This window comes from Carcharodon carcharias, chromosome 4 (genome assembly GCF_017639515.1).
Source record: "Carcharodon carcharias isolate sCarCar2 chromosome 4, sCarCar2.pri, whole genome shotgun sequence".
Lineage (NCBI taxonomy): Eukaryota > Metazoa > Chordata > Chondrichthyes > Lamniformes > Lamnidae > Carcharodon > Carcharodon carcharias.
Genome location: NC_054470.1, coordinates 186,098,194 through 186,118,141, shown reverse-complemented (window position 1 = coordinate 186,118,141; position 19,948 = coordinate 186,098,194). Strand labels below are relative to the sequence as shown.

The 19,948-nt window shown below is 43.1% G+C and overlaps 1 protein-coding gene across 10 annotated transcripts in view; it reads right to left on the bottom strand.

Moving 5' to 3' along the window:
* The window catches only part of nek1 (NIMA-related kinase 1), a 168,244-nt gene that overhangs the window by 91,465 nt on the left and 56,831 nt on the right, over nt 1-19,948 (bottom strand). For all 10 annotated transcript variants that reach the window (XR_005942807.1, XM_041186071.1, XM_041186074.1 and 7 more), the window contains 4 exons: nt 14,367-14,450; nt 11,664-11,860; nt 9,662-9,793; nt 3,511-3,613 (listed from right to left, as the gene is read on the bottom strand). Coding sequence is in view for 9 of the 10 variants with exons in the window: in XM_041186071.1 (XP_041042005.1) it covers nt 3,511-3,613; nt 9,662-9,793; nt 11,664-11,860; nt 14,367-14,450 (516 nt within the window). In the remaining variant the exon portion in view is untranslated. The remainder of the gene's footprint in view (nt 1-3,510; nt 3,614-9,661; nt 9,794-11,663; nt 11,861-14,366; nt 14,451-19,948) is intronic.

Here is a 19,948-nt window from a genome sequence, read left to right as displayed (position 1 = left end):
CCCTCTACTATCACTGCTTCTACTGATATTTTGTCAGCATCCTCTTTCTTAGTAAACAACAATACAAGCCTTACCCTGTGCCCTTAAGCATATATCACTCTTCTTGTCCCCAGTCGGGCCCACCACACCTCTTACTACACACTTACTATCCACATGTCGAGAGATTATTTCTGGGTTCCCTCTTATGTTAACTAACATTCTATTCTTATATTCTCTCTCTGCCTGTCGTTTTTTCTTCTTCATATCCCTCTCAACTTTTTGTATTTGGTCTGATTCGCGCTCGAAGAATTCACCTGAAATGTTTCATACATCCTCTGTTTTTTGTCTCATCATTTTCTCTATCTCCTTCGTCATCCAAGGAACCCTGGTTTCCTTATCTTTCATCCTTGTTGAAATTGTACCTGAAGCATCTCCTCAAAGATCACCCATAACTCCATTAGTTTGTCCTGTCAATCTTTGGTTCCATTTTATCCATGATAAATCCCTTCTCATCCCATTGAAATGGGCCTTTTCCAACTTAGAAGTCCTACTTTAGATTGCCCCTTGCTCTTCTCCGTTACTCATCTAAATGTTATGATATGATGATCACTTTTACCCGTCTTCCCCCACAGACATTTGGACCACCTCATTCCTCAGCACTAGATCTAACAGTGCCTCCTTCCTAGTTGAACTGAGAACATACTGGTCAAGGGAGTGCTCCTGAACACTTTTCAGAAATATGTCCCACTCCTTACCCTGTAACATTATCTCAATCACTATTTGGGTCATTGAAATTCACCAATATCACTATTTTATAGTTCTCACACATCTGATTTCCCAGAAGATTTGTCTTTCTAACTCTCTCTCTCTCTCTCTCTATTTGGATGCCTGTAGAATACCCCCAGTCAAGTGATCATCCCCTTTATGCCTCAAGTCTAACCAAATGGATCCTGATTTTGTCCCCTCAAAGACATCTTCTTTCCAACACTGCAATCCTCCCTTAAGGAGTACTGCTACAACACCTTTTTCTCCTTCCCTATCTTTTATGAACACTTATCCTTGAACATTAAGCACTCAGTCCTCATCATTGTTAGGCCAAGTTTCCGTTATTGCCACTACACCATATTCCCACATGGCTACTTTTGCTTTAGCTCACCAACCTTATTCACCACACTTTGTGCACTTATATATATGCATTGTAAATTTGTCTTTGTATTTCTCATAGTCCTCCTTAGTCTGCTCTTTTGTAATATAGTACTACTTCTTCCTCTAGGAAGCTAGTTTTTTTTTAAGCAAGTTATTTCTCTTCTTTCCAGCACTCAATGCAGCCATGCGCTTATTAAAAAAAAAATTAGCATTAAATTGTCTGGTGTCCTCTGGTTCTTGACCCTTCAGCCAATGGAAACTTTTTCTCAATCCACCCTGTCCAAACTCATGATTTTGAATACTTCGATCATATCTCCTCTCAGCCTTCTCTTAAAAATGGAGAAGCTGGAATTATTCTCTATCTATCCATATAATTGAAGTCCCTCATCCCTGGAACAATTCTCATTTTTTCTGCATCCTCTCTAAAGCCTTGACATTAATCCTAAAACGTGGTACCCAGAACTAGACACAATACTCCAGTTGAGGCTGAACCAGAGTTTTACCAAGCCTTGTCACAGCTTCCTTGCTTTTATAAGCTAAGCCCAGGATTCTGTTTGCTTTACTAACCACTTTCAACCTGCCCTGCCACCTTCAACAATTTGTAAATATATACTTTCCAGGTTCATCTTTTCCTGCACCCTGTTTACAATTGTGCCCTTGACTTTATATTGTCTCTCCTTGCTTGTCCTACTAAAAACCTCTCTCTGCATATCCTCTTCATCTCCATCACTATCCTTCTGTTAAAAGGGCCCAATAATCTTCCTAAAGTTAAAATGGAAGATCTATGGTTTTGTTCTTTTCCCCAAAAAGTAGTCTAGTGGCATGGCAAAGAGACTCAGTCTGGTTCTGGATTTAAAATTCCAATAGATGTCACATTGCAACTTGTCAGTTATGCTGACAAATTTTGTTGGTCAGTCCAAAGACAGCACAATTAAAGCTCTGAGTTCAAGATAAAAGATGCCGCAACAGTCAGGGCAATATTGCACACCATCACTTGAATTTTTTGCTGCAGCTATAGAGAAACAACAAATCTCAGAATGAGAGGTACGGTATCCGTCAGTAGCTGTCAATATCTGTATTCAAACTCTTGGGCCCAGGAGAAATCCTCCTCACAGTTCACAATAGTTCCACATTTCGTGCCGTTTGAAAATTTTGAAATTGTGCCCTGCACACCCAAATAGTTCACTAGGGGAGACTGTGGCATAGCAGTAATGTGATTGGGACCAGTCATCCAGGGGCCCAGGCTAATGCCCAGGAGTCCTGGGTTCAAATTCCACCAAGGCAGCTTGTGGATTAAATTAATTCAGTTAATAAAATCTGAAATGTAGTTTCAGTAATGATGGTCATGAAGCTATCATTGATTGTCATTAAAAAAAAATCTGGTTCACTAAGGTCTTTTGGCGAAGGAAATCTCCCATTCTTACCTGGTCTGACTCCAGACCCACTCTTCATTGCCATTTGAAATGGCCTCGTTCAAAGGCAATTAGGGATGGACAACAAATGCTGGCCTTGCTAGCAATACCCACATCCCATGAAATAAAGAAAAAAAAAAAATCAATGGTTCCACACCAAATCATGGTAGATCATCTTTCAGTTTGAAAAGCAAACGTTCACCACCTTTTTCTGTTTCCAATCACACAGCCAATTTTGTATCCATGTTGCTACTGTCCCTTTCATTCCATGAGCTCTAACTTTGCTGGCAAGTCTATTATGTGGCACTTTATCAAACACTTCTAGAAGTCCACTGACATTACATCAACCTCATTAACCATCTCTGTTACCTCATCAAAAAACTAAAACAAGTCAGTTAAACATGATTTGACTTGAATAAATCTGAGCTGGTTTTCCCTAATTTACTCACACTTGTCAAAGAGCCTATTAATTTTGTCTCAGATCATCATCTCTAAAAGCTTTCTCACCAACAAGGTTAAACTGACTGGCCAGTGGCTGCAGATTTTAACCTTTCACCCTTTTTTGGATAAGGGCGTAACATTTGCAATTCCCCAGTCCTCTGGCACCAATCCCCCCTACCCCGTGTAAAAGGAGAATTTGAAGGCTACAGCTAGTTCCTCTGCAATTTCCACCCTTATTTCCCTCAGCATCCATGGATGCATCCCTACCAGTCCTGATGACATCAACTTTAAATAAAGCCAGCATTTCTAATACCTCCTAATTATCAAATTTTAGTCTATCCAGAGTCTCAACTACCTCCTCTTTCACTATGGCCAATACCGCGATTCCACATAATTACTCCCTTGACCGAGGAATTAAAAGTGCAGATGCAAAGAGGCTATGAAAACAGTGGCATGCACCAACATCATGCAATTAACCCATTGTACCTCTCTCAACAGTTTAGAAAAGAGAACGGAACCAAAAGTTTCATACCAAGTGTCCTTCACCACGTGCTTTATTCTGTAATGCTTCCCGCTTTCGCTGCCAAAATTCTTCTACTTGCTTTGCCCTTTCTGCAGCTGCATATCCTCGCTGTCTGGATAAATAGACAGCAAAATGTAAAAAAAAAGCTTCATTACAAGAAGTCAGTTTTATAGAAGTGCAAATAAATTAAGAGACTCCTTCTTTTGTCATACAAGTGGGTAAGTTGCACAGAGAGTTCAGAGAGCTTTAAGAGATAACCAAGCAGCATGGAACTGGACTTGCATATAGGCGAGACTGAATAGGAATGGATGGTATTCATCAGTTGAGTTTTATGACAATCCAGGAAACCAAACTTGTATTTCCAAAAATAACCCTACACAGATTTACTATTGTCTACAATGGAATATGTTTTGAACATGGACATTATAGGTAAGTGGCTTGGTGGCATAACTATGCGCATTTCTACATCATACAATGAACAAACTTCAATCTGAGAGAGGTTGTGGGGGCTGGGAATATTAACCTCAAAGAGGTGCAGGGCCTGTTCTACTTTTAAGAGCTACGATTTTAAAAGACTCAGGAAGGTTTTTTCAAATACAATAGGTATGCAAAGTAGAAAAGGTGCAAGTCACTTTGAAATAACTTGAAATACTCAAACAGGTCTGACAGCAACTGCAGAAAGAGAAACAGAATTGACATTAACCCTGTTTCTCTCACGACAGATGCAGCCTGACCTGCTGAGCTGTTCTAGCATTTTCTGCTTTTATTTCATATTTCCAGCATCTATAGTATTTTGATATAATATAAATTAACTGGTTTAACTATGGGCATTTATCCATTTATAAATAGCTTTTCGGTTTCTCTCTTTGGCACAACAAAGTTCAGGATCGGCATAACTTTTTCATGCTGGCAGCCTCAATTCGAACTAGATCAACTGCCCCTCAGTATAAGATACCTTGGTCTTGGCAGAGGATACACCAGGAATCGGAAATCCGACATGCAAAAACCACACTTCAGAGTCTTCTGTTGGAATCATCCACTTCCACTGGCACTGGGTGTGTTCAGTGGCACAAACAGATAAAATGGCGAGAAGGCCAAAAACCGGTTTCACAACATCGTGAAACCAGTTTGCGATCATCTGCTCAGCCCATCGACAGCAGGCCGCGTTTCCCACCAGCAGATGTTGGGAACCTCACTGTAATACATCAGCATATCATTGCAAGGCTAGCCCGCCAGACTCATTTCCCCCAATCCCCACCCCCCCCCGGCTATCAGCCCACGTCGGCAATTTCGCAACAGCATATAAAAGGCAAGCACTTTGAGGGAAACTCTTGAGGTGTGTGCACAGTAATGTTGTGGAGCACAAATGAGGGGTGCCTGTTGGACTCCAACGCTCAGAGGCCCTCATAGCTGCTCAATTTGTGGAAGATGACAACGACGTGGTATCTCCTCACTGCATAAGATCCTCACATTGCATCTGTGAACATTTGACTCTAGTCTGCCTTATGGCAGTGCACATACCCTCTATGATAATGTTCCTGTCATGGAGATGCAGTGGAAGCCCAAATAGTTGCTTGATTGCAAGAGAATAATGACAACATGCAGTGAGGACACTCCATAGATCTTCACATAACCTCTGAGAATGTCTGACTCCTGTCTGGCCGAGGGCAGCTCGCTAGCGCTCTGTGATCAGGGTCAAATCATAGAGAGCATCTTTAAAAACCTCATTTTCAGCACCTCGATGGTTTGCTCCACCAAATTACGAGTTGCAGCTTGAGCCTCATTATACCTTCGCTGAAGAGATGGGGACCAGCCCCACCTTAAAGGCGCAGAGAGCACACAAAGAATTATGGCACTCCTTGATGCCTGCTCACGACATTCTGGCAGCAATGACAAGCATCATCGAGGTGCAGGCATCAACAATCTATCCACGGAGCACAAGGCCAGACCATCAATCTGGTTCAAAGGCTGCACAAAGCACAGGAAAGGGGCCCTGGACTGAGACTGCCTTTGTCTTGTGCAGAAAGGTTTCACATCTGAGTGAAACAAACACTGCTTATCAGAACCAGGAGCCACAAGCAGGAAGATGTTCTTGGGAGTTTATTGACAATAGTGAACATTATGTACAAGTGATTAACATCTGTGCCCAGATTTGCAACTACATCATCTTAATCTTCCTAACCCTGCCCCTACGTATTGGTGCTCCCTGGTCATCCACAGCAGAAGTGGAGGCAGCCTACTGCCTGCTATGCCCTGTCTGTGATGACCTTGGCTGGCATCCTCTGGAGGACCCCAGCCTGCTTTCAGGAACCTGCTGTGTAACAGTAGTACCACCCTCTACCTGTGGTGCTGGAGCTGCTGGGGTCACAGGAAGACAGGAGTCGGATGGACCGGCCACTCTCAGTCACCTGGGTGGATGGCCCTGGGGTGTACACCTGCTGGTCCTCCTCCCTATGGGTGCCTAAGAGTCCCTGGGTGACTCCTTGAGAAGGAGGGGTAGCTGGAGTGGCATCAAGCTGCACCATACTCCTCTTGCGTACACATTGTTGAAGGCCAACTGCGGCATCAGCTTTGGAATTAAGCCCGTGCAGCAGTGCAGGAGACGCGTCCTGAACCAAGGTCTCCATGGCGGCTGCCATCCTACCAGTGTTGCCCTCAGTGCGTTGGTATGCCAGTACTATCACCTCAGCCTGAATGCGGACAGACTCCTCCATCGTGCCTTGTAATCTGAGGAGTGGAGCAAACATCCCTTCCTAATGTTCCCTAGCTTGCCATTACAGCTGCAGCAACTGTGACATGACTGAGTCCAGAGGTTTGACATCTGACTCAAGACTCAGCAAATTTCTGAAATAAAATCAGAAAATGCTGAAAAAAAACTCAACAGGTCTGACAGCATCTACAGAGAGAAAAACAGTTAACGTTTAGAGCCTGTATGACTTCTTCAGAGCTAAAGAGTAGAAATGAAATGGAATTTATACTAATTCCCTTTTTTATTTTTATTTTCATCTTTACTTTTATTCATTTTTAATCCCTTTCAATCTTTTTTCCCCCCCAACCACTAAACCCTCCCCCTGCAACCCTCATAGGGCTGTCACTTGTTCAATCTGTTCTTTCAGTGTGCTGACCCTTGTTCTGCCATCAATACATTTGGCTTTCTAACCTTAATGCCACTATCAGCACCTACTTTAGTCTTCACCACTACCATTAACACTCCCTTTGTCTTGTGTCCATGATATCTTTGTCAATCTCTCTTTTGCCCCGACCTATCACTAACTTTCTATCCTGCTTTACCTGCTCCACTCCCTCCAACAGGATAAATTCCATCTCATTTCTACTCCTCTCTAGCTTTGAAGAAGCGTCAAACGGACTTGAAACATTAACGCCATTTCTCTCTCCACAGATACCATCGACCTGTTGAGATTTTCCCAGCGTTGTATGTTTTAATTTTAGATTTCCAGCATCCACAGTATTTTGTTTTTTCTCAGCAAATTTCTGGCCTCCAGCAGTCTTCTGAGTGCTGGACACCTGGGAAGTCCTTGCCTCCACCTGCAATGCATCTGAAAGTGCGATGTGCTCACTAGATTGTGATCCCAAGGCTACTTTAAAGCTAGGTCTCAGCAAGGTGTGGCTCTCTGCACTGGTGGAGGGTGTGGGTGAGCGCTGTGACGGGACTTCAAGGAGGGTGCCTTCGGGGCTTGAGTGGTGGCCTGGGTTGTGGACTCAGATGTGACTGTGAAAGCAAGGAGAGATAAATTAGTGCATGGCAACGGCCTGAGAAACAGGACAAATCACCCACAGCATGGTTATCTGACGTATGTTGCACTGCTGGCTCCTCACTTAGTAGAGCACCACCGACCTCACCATCAGCACAGGAACGGTCCAGATTCTTGCCGGCCACTGGATGGTTCTGTTTTCAAAGTCTGTGAGGATGTTGATTTCAGGCATTCCTCCACTGGTCTGCGGCCTCTCCTTGTTGTGTGCCAGCTTGTCCGTCATGAATAGAGATGGGGAGAGTGCAAGCAGGATGCCTGACATGTATGGGTGGTGAGTGGTCCCATGGACAGGGTGAGGATAAATGAAGGTGTGTGTGAGACAGTGAATGGTAATGTCCCTTGAACTGGCAGTGGGAGAGAGCCCTGTGAATGTGTGATGGGTTTGAGAGCTCGAGAGTGGAGAGCAATGAGAAGAGTCACTTACTCTGGTGGAACAAAGATGATCATTCATCCTGTTGAGGCACTGGGTGGCTGTCCTCTTTTGCAGGGCAGTGGCGCTAACCACTGCTGCCACCACCTCCCAAGCCTGATTGGTGATGTTGCTACCCATCTTGCAGCCATAGCAGGGGTAGAAGACATCACAGCGAGCCTCCACTGCACGTCCTAAAGATGTTCTAGGGACACGTCACTGAACCTGAGGCTGCGGTCCTTTTGCCTTTCAGGGGTCATGTCTTCTTTACAGCAGACATGGGCCAGAAGCACTAAGTGTGCACGCAATTGGATTTTAAACATGGCACCAGGAGTGAAGCAGCGGCGAGATGATGGTTTGGTGGGTGGGTGGATGAGAGATCGCACACCATGGAAACAGCATGTTTCCCAGGAATGCATAATTTAAGTGGCGGGTTTGGGATGACATGGCATGAGAAGCCGCCATTGCGGTCAGCGAGTAAAACAGCCCGCTACCACACTTGCTGCAAATCTGTGACGATTCTGCCTTCTGAATCAAATTATTGTGAAATCTACATCTGTAGTATTTGTATGCATGATGTGTTCTACAGAGTGGAAACTCCATATCCACTCAGATTTCCCACCAGAATTTTCAAGGCAGTCTTGAAGCAGGGGTTGCCTCACTGTTTACCTGACTACCATCAATCTCCTGCTCACTGCCAATTGTCAGTCTCAAGGCAAGAAAGACTCACTTTAATTTACACGATTCACATTGGACTTGGCTTCATTTCTGTGACAAGGTAGAACTCACCCAAAAATAAAAACTTGAAGACTCTCAATTCTTCATCAATTTACATCAACAACCGCTACTAGGCCCCCCTTTAAGGCAAACAATTGAACTTGCACTGAATTTGATTGTATACATTGTTTCCTTCAAGCATTTTCATCCCACTTCTTCTCCCTTCCCTCTCCTGGACAGTTACATGGGTTTCTCTAATACCCTGTCCACTACCTATCCTGGTGTAAAAATCAACAGCATCAAGGTCGTCTATAGTGGATGTTTTTACAACCAAACTCATCCTTTCTTCATTCAACATTTACTTTCCTTCCAGGAGATATTATAGGATAACAACAAGAACAACCACTGGCTGGTTTTTCTCCTTGCTAGCCTGCATTCTCAGTGGAGATCAGTTAACTCTAAACAGGTTCTGAAACAGAACTAGAATGTTTCTGATTTGTGTGGTTCGGTTACATCCCTTTGATCTCTCGAACTTTGAATAAGATTGAGGGTTTGAAGTCTTGCTTAGGAACCTAGCACATAAGCTAGGGTGACATCCCTGCATGGTTCAGAAGAAGGAGTTCTGCATTGTGGGAGGTGCCATCCTTAAAGATATACATTAAACGGAGATCTTGTCTGCCAATTACGTGTTACTATTCAAATAACATAGGAAGTGCTCCAGAATACTGGACAAGATTTCTCCCTCAGCTAAAAGGTTTACTTGTCACATTGGTGTTTCAGGAATCTTGCTCTGTGCAATATGGGTTTTGCATTTGTTGACTTTAACTGCCATTCAAATTAATTCAATACCTGCAAAGCACATTTGAGACATGAAAAACTAGAGAAATACAAATCTTTTCCTGAAACACTGCCTATCACAAACCTTCACAATCTGTCCTCAGACAGTGTTCAGGTTAGCCTGCATTTAATCTACATTAAAGCATAAGAGACAAAAGTGTATAAGTGTCCTCATTCGCAGCACCAACATCCTTCACCTTCAGGAGTACAAATAAAAATGCGGAATTCCACCATTTTAATAGCAATGAAAATGAAAGATATCTAAAATGGTGACAACCTGGTATTTGCATTAAAAAGGAATGGATCTTTCTTTATAAGGCTCCTTGTTAAAATGTAGGAGGCATAGGCAGCGAATGGCCTTTATATGTGGAGTGGTTCTTATTTCTGAGAATAAAATAAAGCAAAGCTTCTTTCAGCAACCAACCTGTAGGAATTTGCTTGCTTGGCCACATTTTCAAGTCTCTTCACTTCTCTTCTGACTGCTTCAGCATCAGGCATCTGGTGAAGACCACCTGGTCCATTTTTGAACACAGGGCCTGCAGCTGCTGGCAAGCCCCTGTAAAAGCCAGACAAATTATTCTTCTTAAAGCAGAGAAAATTAAGGGGTGGTCTAACAGAGATATTCCAAATTATAAGGGGTTTTGATAGGGCAAGTAGGGAGAAAACTGTTTATTCTGTCAAGTGGGTTAGTGACCAGAGGTTAGAAAATAATTGGCAAAAGAATTAATGGGGATATGAGGAGAGTTTCTTCCCCTCACACAGAGGGTGGTTAAAATTTGGAACACACTGGCCAAACAGATGGTGGAATTAGAATTTCAAATAAATGGCCAATTGCCTTTTCAAAGAAAACTAATTTACACAGGGTTATGAGAAAACATTCAGTGTGGGACTGATATAAAAATCACAGTGCTGGAAAAACTCAGCAGGTCTGGCAGCATCTGTGGAGAGAGAAACAGAATTAATGTTTCGAGTCCAATCTTCTGGTGTGGGACTGAGTTGGACAGCTCTTTCTAAAGCACGATGAATTGAATGGTCTCCTCTTCTGCGTTGTGAGGTTTTATCATTCTAAATGTAAGTTATCTCTGATAATTAAGTGGGGATTTACATTAACCTTTTTACATTTAGAAGGTAAAGATTGACCTGTTCGTCAATGAGCTGCACACAGAATTAAATATTTTAAAAAGCTGACCTATCTTGAAGTCAGTAAAACATGGCTGCTTGGTCCAACTGGCAGCATTCTAAGATTGTACTGCATTCAAGCCCCATATCAGTACATCAGCCAATACTCTTCAATGCTATTGTCAGGGAATGCTAAACTGCAGTAATTGCCATCCTTTGGATACATATTAAACTGAAGCTCTATTTGCCTGCTACTGTACTTTCAGGTGGATTTTCAAGATTCCATAGCATTGTGGGAAAAAATAAATTCAGGGAGCATTCTGTTGAACATTTTTCCTTAATTCTTTCACAGGATGTGGGCGTTGCTGGCTAGGCTGGCATTTATTGCCTATCTCTAATTGCCCTTGAGAAAATGGCGGTGAGCTGCCTTCTTGAACCGCTGCAGTCCATGTGGTGTCGGTACATCCACAGTGATGTTAGGGAGGGAGTTCTAGGATTTTGAGCCAGCGACAGTGAAGAAACTGCGATATACTTCCAAGTCAGGGTGGTATGTTACTTGGAGGGGAACTTGAAGGTGATGGTGTTCCCATGCCTCTGATGCCCTTGCCCTTCAGGGTGGTAGGAGTTGCAGGTTTGGAAGGAGCCTTGGTGAGTTGCTGCAATGCATCTTGTAGATGGTACACACTGCTGCCATTGTGCATTGGTGGTGGGGGGAATGGATGTTAGAGGTGGTGAATGGGGTGCCAAACAAGCAGGTTGCTTTGTCCTGGAATGTTGTTGGAGCTGCACTCATCCAGGCAAGTGGAGAGAATTCCATCATATCCTGACTTGTGTCTTGCAGAAGATGAACCAGCTTTGGGGAGTCGGGAGGAGAGTGACACTCCACATAATTCCCAGCCTCTGACCTGCTCTTGTAGCCACAATATTTATATGGCTAGTCCAATGCAGTTTCTGGTCAATGGTAACCCCCAGGATGTTGATAGTGGGGTGTTACTGGTAAACATTTCCTCTTCAATCAATACTCTTCAAAACTGATCAGCTAAAACCCATTTCATTGCTGTTTGAAGGATCTGCCTTTGAGCAAGTCAGTTGTCATATTTGGCTGTTTAACACTTGATGCTATGTTCAAAGTATTTGCAGCACTTTGTGATGTTTAAAACATTTTTACAACTTCCCACAAGTTTAGTTCCCATTTCACTAAAAATTATTCACCTTTGACTAAAAAGTGCATTTTATGCAGTTTCTTTCCTCAGCCGAGAAAGGGGATATTTAGACCCTGACACTTCTTCCAGTGGATGGATAAGTACCTGAAAACAGGCTCCTTAGGCTGCATCTCTATTTTCCACCGAATTTCTTTCTCCACAAAACCTTTAATGTTTTCTTTCTGCTGTTGTTGGATTTGGTCAAGAATAGCATGGTAATGTTCGTAGCGTTGTGCACTGTTAGCTGCTGGAGCAGGCAAAATGCCTCCAGCACCTCCACCTCCTCCACCAAAGAACGGAACCTACAAATAAAATGTATTCAAGTTAACTCAAGGCTGAGCAAAAGCCTACTTGTTTAAAAATGTCTACAAGTTTTAAAATGATAACTTAATAAATGGAACTGGATGTTCACGTGACAAGAAAAGAGTAAGGTAATAGAAACAATCAGATAGCTCTTTTGAAGAGTCAGCACAGGCACAATGGACTGAATGGCCTCCTTCTGTGCAGCAAGATTCTTTGACTTATGAAATTTACAATTCACCATTATTTTAAACTTTTTTTTAAAGAAAGGAAATAGAGGTCTATATGGTTCACTACAAGCTCCTTAAGCCGACATCGTGATAATTATATTGCAGTGATTACTATGTCTTGTTGAGACATTATTCCATATCTGCCAGCTATCCTCCCTCCTCCAGAGCCTTATCATTTTTTTTAATCAAAGAATTGGGATAATGGATGTCAGCAGAAAATTTCAGCAGAGGGGCCATCACCCCAAGTTCAATTCAGTCCTCAAATGACATCCAAAGAAGCAGATTTGCAGCTGGAATCCTAGGCAAAAGTTTTTCTTCTTAACTCAAGTGTACCGTCATAACCCCTACCTATCACTCCAGCTAAGACCAGTTAACTCCATCCAGCACCAGGCCAAACCTGGAACGTTTTCAGGTAAAATGGCACACCACATAGACAGACAGATGGCATGTTTCACATAGATCGTCAGCCAAATAAGATTAATTATTAGAAGCAGGCTCTTATAACCTGGAAATAATGACTTGGTCATTGAGGAATCAACAAAATGTTTTAAGAGCTTGGTAGCTTAGGTTATCACTTTGCATTTTATGTCAAGGACTGTCATGCTGTATAAGCAATTCCAAATTAAGCACACAAATTCAGCTGCCCGAAGAGAATTAAAGTTCTATGGGAAAATTAATGACACATGAACAGGTTTTCTTGGTGATAAGATGACTTTAGGAATCCTAATAAAAGTTTAAGCTTTGAAAATTCATATTGTTCTTAGTCTTTCGCCACCAATGCATTATGTTTGCTCTCTTTTCTCTCCTCATTAATCTTAGTGCTCACTTTTCTCACTGGCCCCAAAGCGTTACTTCCAACCTCCCTCCTCCAACCCTCCATGGCCATGTTTCTATTTGCAGCTTCGACCTCATTCTCCCTCTCCAGAATTTCCTCCCTTCTCTCCATTTTCCCCCTTTTATTCCTCCCCAGGTTTTCTGCTGGTGGATTCTACAGGCCCAAGTCTGCTCAAAACCACCCAAGCAGCAATGGAAATGATCCAGGTCGCTGTATACCAAGGGAAGAAATTTCTACCTACGGCATACAGTATCTAGAATCACTTTCATTAGTGCCAGGGTGGTGTTAAGGAGATAAGAGGCCTGGGCAATGTTGAATTTTATCAGCAATCAAGCAAAATGTTGACAGTTGGCAAGTACGATGATATGGATCAACTGAACTGACACTAGCCATTCAAGCACTAAAACTTAGGTTAGCTAAGAAGGGAAATCAGGTGGAGTTTCTTCATCTAAGGGTATCATGATTTGGAATAAATGATCAAGGCCACTGAATCAAATATTATAAATGGTTTAGGAGACAACTGTAGTATAGGATCTGGCACATAAAGGGATAACGTGGAGCTGAGTACTGTACCAGTGATGTAAGAGGACACAAGGCCCACATCAAGGGTTTTGTGTAGTGTTGGACAGAGCTTTGTGTGGAAGCAAGCATGGAGGCAGCTCCTAGCTTGGACTTTCACTGTACCTATGCATATAGTTTCCAGTAATCAGTAAATGCTTACTGTTGAACAACCTAAGGCTATGAATAACCTAATAAGATTACCGAACTATGCCCAACAGCTTACAACAACAACTGGATTGCTTTTTGAAGAAAAAGAATTGACAGGAATGATGACAATGACAGGAAAGTGGAGCTGATATTTGAAAAAGGAATAGGTTTATCTGGAGATGTCTTGCATCTGTAAATTTGCATAATCTTCAAGAACAAAATCATTTTTTTGAATGAAAATACCTGGAAAAACTCAGCAGGTCTGGCAGCATCTGTGGAGAGGAGCACAGATGCTGCCAGACCTGCTGAGTTTTTCCAGGTATTTTTGTTTTTGTTTTGGATTTCCAGCATCCACAGTTTTTTGCTTTTATTCTTTTGAATGGCCTAACAGTTGGTAAATTGTACAGTTAAAGGACCACTATCATACCAATCAATGAATAAAAGTTAAATACAGGTATGATAAACTCACCGGTTTCAAGCTGCAAATGCTAAAAATCAATGATTTATTTTATTACCATCTCAATTTTTCCAAGGACATGATAACAATACAATGAAAAAGCTGTCTCATTTGCAAAAGGTTAAATTGCAAGAATCAATTCAAAACAAGCCCACAGTAAAACATTGAGAAAATATTATACTTAAATCGGACAAAAATATTTAGAACCAAAAAAGCAGCTAGAAATAAAAAGACAGTAATAAATACTGAACAGATTAAAATATATCATGTAAATTTACCTTATGTTCTCCACTTCCCCAAGAACCACCTACACCCAGCACATGTCTCCATCCTTGTTCTCTGGCTCGGTTGATTCTTTCTACCTACATTTAAAAAAAACTGTTAATGAATATAATTCTGGCAGAGACAGAAGAGAATAGCAGAACATGCAACAGTAGAGTATAACTAGAAACACAGTACCACACCTATAAAGCTAACACTGTGAAGGATCAGAAAGAGAAATCTTTCCATGTATATTAGCACCTGGTAGGAAGGGGTTAATGGAATCCTGATTCATGCCTTTGTCAACCTGCGGCCTCAACAGTCACTCCTCAGAATTCCCAAATTCCACCCTGCAAACTCTTCCAACTCATCCCCAGCTCTGCTCTCTCCATCCTATAACCACAAAAGATTTGAGCTGCACCCCAGTGCCCCACCCCAAAACCACCAGTGGCTCCTCATCCCACAGCGCATTGACCAAAAATCTCCTTCGATACAAACTCACCGAACCACATGCACTGCTTCTCCTATCCAATTCACGTGACACCCACTAGCTCAATCACAGACAAGACCATCTCAGGTCATTTCCTTGTATCCCTCACCACTCATTCCCCACTTTTAAACTCCATGTCCTTCTGTACCCTTTAAAAAACTCTCCATTTCACCATTTTGCCATATCAGCCTCTGCAGGAGTAGCAGCTGTTTAGGATGGGTCCAGATTGCTTACAATCTCCGAGGTCACACCAGGAACACATTAGCATCTTATTAGCAACTGAATCTCTCCTGATTAACAAATGGCTTCAATTTTGACACAGAGTCATAGAGTCAGAGGTCTACAGCACAGAACAAGGCCCTTCAGTCCAGTGAGTCTGCGCCGGTCGAAGAACTGCCTAACTATTCTAACCCCATTTTCCAGCACTAGGCCCATAGCCTTGTATGCCATGGCTTCGGAAGTGCACATCCAAATACTTCTTCAATGCTATGAGGGTTTCTGCCTCTACCACCCTTTCAGGCTGTGAGTTCCAGATTCTCACCACCCTCGAGGTGAAAAAATTCTTCCTCACATTCCCTCTAAACCTTACCTTAAATCTATGCCCCCTGGTTATTGATCCCTCCACCAAAGGGAAAAGTTCCTTCCTGTCTACCCTCAACTTTATACACCTCAATCATGTCCCCCCTCAATCTCCTCTGCTCCAGGGAAAATAACCCCAGTCTATCCAATCTCACCTCATAACTAAAACTCTCCAGCCCAGGCAACATCCTGGTAAATCTCCTCTGCACTCTCTCTAGTGCAATCACATCCTTCCTATAATACGGATTCCAGAACGGCACACAATACTCTAGCTGTGGCCTAACCAGCGTTTTATAAAGATCCAGCATAACCTCCCTGCCCTTATATTCTATGCCACGGCTAATAAAGGCAAGTATCCCATATGCCTTCTTAACCACCTTATCTACCTGTCCCACTACCTCAAGGGACTTGGTGGACATGCACACCAAGGTCCCTCTGATCCTCAGTACTTCCCAGGGTCCTACTATTCGTCATGTATTCCCATGCCTTGTTTGTCCTGCCCAAGTGCATCGCCTCACACTTATCCGGATTAAATTCCATTTGCCACTGATCAGCCTATCTGACCAGCCCATTTATAGCCTCCTGTAATCTGAAGCTATCCTCCTTACAACCCCACCAACTTTCGTGTCATCCACAAACTTACTGATCAACCCTCCTACATTCAAGTCTAAATCGTTTATATATACCACAAACAGCAAGTGACCCAACACCGATCCCTGTGGAACCCCACTGGACACAGGCATCCAGTCACAAAAACACCCCTCAACCATCACCCTCTGCTTCCTGCCACTCAATCAATTCTGGATCCAATTTGCCAAATTGCCTTGAATCCCATGGGCTCTTACCTTCGTTATCAGTCTCCCATGTGGGACCTTGTCAAAAGCCTTGCTGAAGTCGAGGAAGACTATGTCAAATGCTTGCCCTCATCTACACACCTGGTCACCTCTTCAAAAAATTCAAATTGGTTAGCCATAACCTCCCCTTAACAAAACCATGTTGACTGCCCTTGATTAACCTCAGCCTCTCCAAGTGTAGATTAATTCTGTCCCTCAGAATTGCCTCCAATAGTTTCCCCACCACTGAGGTTAGATTGACTGGCCTGTAGTTCCCTGGTTTATCCCTTCCTCCCTTCTTGAATAACGGTACCACATTGGCTGTCTTTCAGTCCTCTTGCACCTCTCATGCGGCCAAAGAAGAATTGAAAATTATTGCCAGTGCCCCTGCTCTCTCCTCTCTTGCCTCACTCAACAGCATTTCATCCAGGCCTGGAGATTTATCTACTTGTAAGCCTGCCAGACCACTTAGAACCTCCTCCCTTTCTATGCTAATTTCTTTAATTATATCACAGTCCTTCTGCCTGATTTCCATATCCACATCATCCGTCCCACTTGTGAACATCGACACAAAGTATTCATTTAGAACCCTGCCTACGTCTTTCAGCTCCACAAATTACCATTATGGTCCTTAATGGGCCCTACTCTTTCCTGAGTTATCCTCTTACTCTTAATGTACTTGTAAAATAACTTTGGAATTTCCTTTATTTTAGCTGCCAATGTTTTTTCACGCTCCCTTTTTGCTCTCCTAATTTCCTGTTTAAGTTCCGCCTTACACATTCTATACTCCTCTAGGGCTTCCGCTATTTTGAGCCCTCAGTATCTGCCATTAGCTCCCTTTTTCTCTTTATCCAATCTTGTATATCCCTCGATATCCAGGGTTCCCTGGATTTGTTGGCCCCACCCTTAGTCTTTACTGGAATATGCTGGCCCTGTATTCTCCCTATTTCTTTCTTGAATGAGTCCCACTGTTCTGATGCAGATTTATCTAAAAGTAGCTGCTCCCAGTCCACTCTGGCCAAATCATATCTGATCTTATTAAAATCAGACTTCCCCCAATTTAGAACTCTGATTTCTGGCCCATCCTTGTCCTTTTCCATAACAACCTTGAATCTAACAGAGTTATGATCACTATCTGCAAAATGCTCTCCTACTGATAACTCAACCATTTGCCTGGCTTCATTCCCTAAAATTAAATCCAGGACCTCTTGTAGGACCTTCTATGTACTGGCTTAAAAAGCTCTCCTGGGTGCATTTTAAGAATTCAGCTCCCTCTGTACCTATCACACTATGACTAACCCAGTTAATGTTGGGGAAGTTGAAATCTCCCACTATTACTACCCTATTACTTTTACACTTCTCTGAAATTTGCCAACATATCTGCTCTTCCATTTCTCTCTGATTGTTTGGGGGCCTATAGTACACTACCAGCAATTTGATTGCTCCTTTTTTGTTTTTTAGTTCTACCCATATGGCTTCATTTGAGGAGCCTTCTAAGATGTCATCTCTCCTTACTGCTGTAATTGATTCCTTGATCAATATAGCGATACCCCCTCCTCTTTTACCTTCTTCTCTGTCTAGTCAGAAGACCCTATATCCTGGAATATTGAGTTGCCAATCCTGCCTCTCTCTCAACCATGTCTCAGTGACAGCAATGGCATCATACTTCCATGTGTTAATTTGTACCCTCAATTCATCTGCCTTATTTGTCAGACTCCTTGCATAAAAAATAATACCATCCAACCCTGACAAACTCCCTTGTGCCTTAGCTGGCCTATAATTTCTATGCCTTCCAGGCTCACTTGCTCTCTCTTCTAATTTTGGCTGTGCAGCTCACCCTGCTGAACCTCCTCTTGGGATCCTATCTCCCTGCCAAGTTAGTTTCAACCCTCCCCAACAGCACTAGCAAACCTCCCCGCAAGGAGGATGGTCCCATTCCGGTTCAGGTGCAACTCATCCGCCTTGTACAGGTCCCACAGTCCCCAGAAACAGTCTCAATATCCCAGAAATCTAAAGCCCTCCCTCCTGCACTATCTCTCCAGCCACACATTCATCTGGACTAACCTCCTATTTCTATATTCACGATTGCGTGGCAAACTTTGAGATCTTGTTTTTTAATCTGCTTCCTAGCTCCCTAAATTCTGCTTGCAGGACTTCATCCTTCTTTCTGCCTATGTCATTGGTACCAATATGTACCACGTTCTCTGTTTGTTTGCCCTCCCCTTTTAAAATGCCCTGCAGCCGTTCATTGACATCCTTGACCCTGGCACCAGGGAGGGAACATACCATCCTGGAGTCACTTCTACGGCCGCAGAAACGCCTGTCTGTTCCCCTTTGTATCGAGTCCCCCTCTTTTTCCTCCCCCACTGTGCAGCTGAGCTACTCAGTGCAATGAGCGTGGCTGCACTCCCCAGAGGAACTGTCATCCGAAACTCGGAGCTCAAGTAGCTGCAGCTGGTGGCACTTCCTGCATATGTGGTCAGTCAGAACGCAAGGAGCGCTTAGGACTTCCCACATGCTGCAGGCGGTACATAACACGGGACTGAGCTGCCCTGCCAGGCCTCTAGTTGAACAAAAAACCCTTACTTTAAGTTAAATACAGTAAAAAAGTTAAATTATTTATGTACTTTAAATAAAAACTAGAACCCTTACCTTTCCTTAGCTCAATATATTTTAAGCTGGAGAAAAGTAGCGACACAATTTCATACGAGAACAAGAAAAGCAGAATTAACTCAGAACCAATGTGACCTTACATATACTTTGCTCCTAAATCTTAGCTCACAAAAAAATGGATCCTAAACATTGAATAACAAAACTATGTTGCAGCTACAAAGCTTCTTGCCCCATAAATTTGTTGACCCACTATATGATTGAAAACATAGGGCAGGAAAAGGCCATTCAGCCAGTTGAGCCTGCTCCGCTATTTAATTAGATCATGGCTGATCAGCAACCTCAACGCCAATTTCCTCTGCTATCCCCATAACCCTTGTTGTCATTAGTACCCAGAAATCTATCAACTTCTGTATTTAACATCTCAATGATTGAGCTACCACAGACGGCTGAGGAAAAGAATTCCAAAGATTCACCACCCTCTGAGTGAAGAAATTCCTCCTCATTTCAATCTTAAATAGCCTGTCGCGCGAGCGCGCGGGGGAAGAGCGAGAGAGAGAGAGCGCTAGAGAGAGATAGATAAAGTGAGTGAGTGTGAGTGATTGGACCAGGGAAGGAGCCACTGGGAGGCGACCAGCTGGAGGAGGCCGCCACGGGGAAGAGAAGAGCAAAGAGTCTCCTGCAGTGGATTGGCTCCAAGCAGCGTGGGCTTGGGAGAATCCCTGCAGAACCAAGAAGGCAGGGGAGGTTGGTGACTCCGAGCTGCGGACCCTTCGTGGAAAGATAACCCTTTGGAGTGGGAGTGTTGTGCTCAGTGTGGCTGAAGAGCTGAAGTTGTGCCTGAGAATTTGTGCTGGAATGCATACTCGGGAATATTAGGGAATGTAATCTCAGAATACGAGACTGAGACCTTGGGAGATGAGCAGACATTGAGGCAGTCTGAGTCAGCATGGTTTTTGGAGGGAATTCAAGGCTAGATCTTTGAATAAGAAGAGTGAAGACTTGCATCTCTCATAAGGAAGGCAGAGTTTTATCGGGATTGTGTAACTCAGTTTTAACTGAATTCTGGGTGGGTTGCTGGGAAATT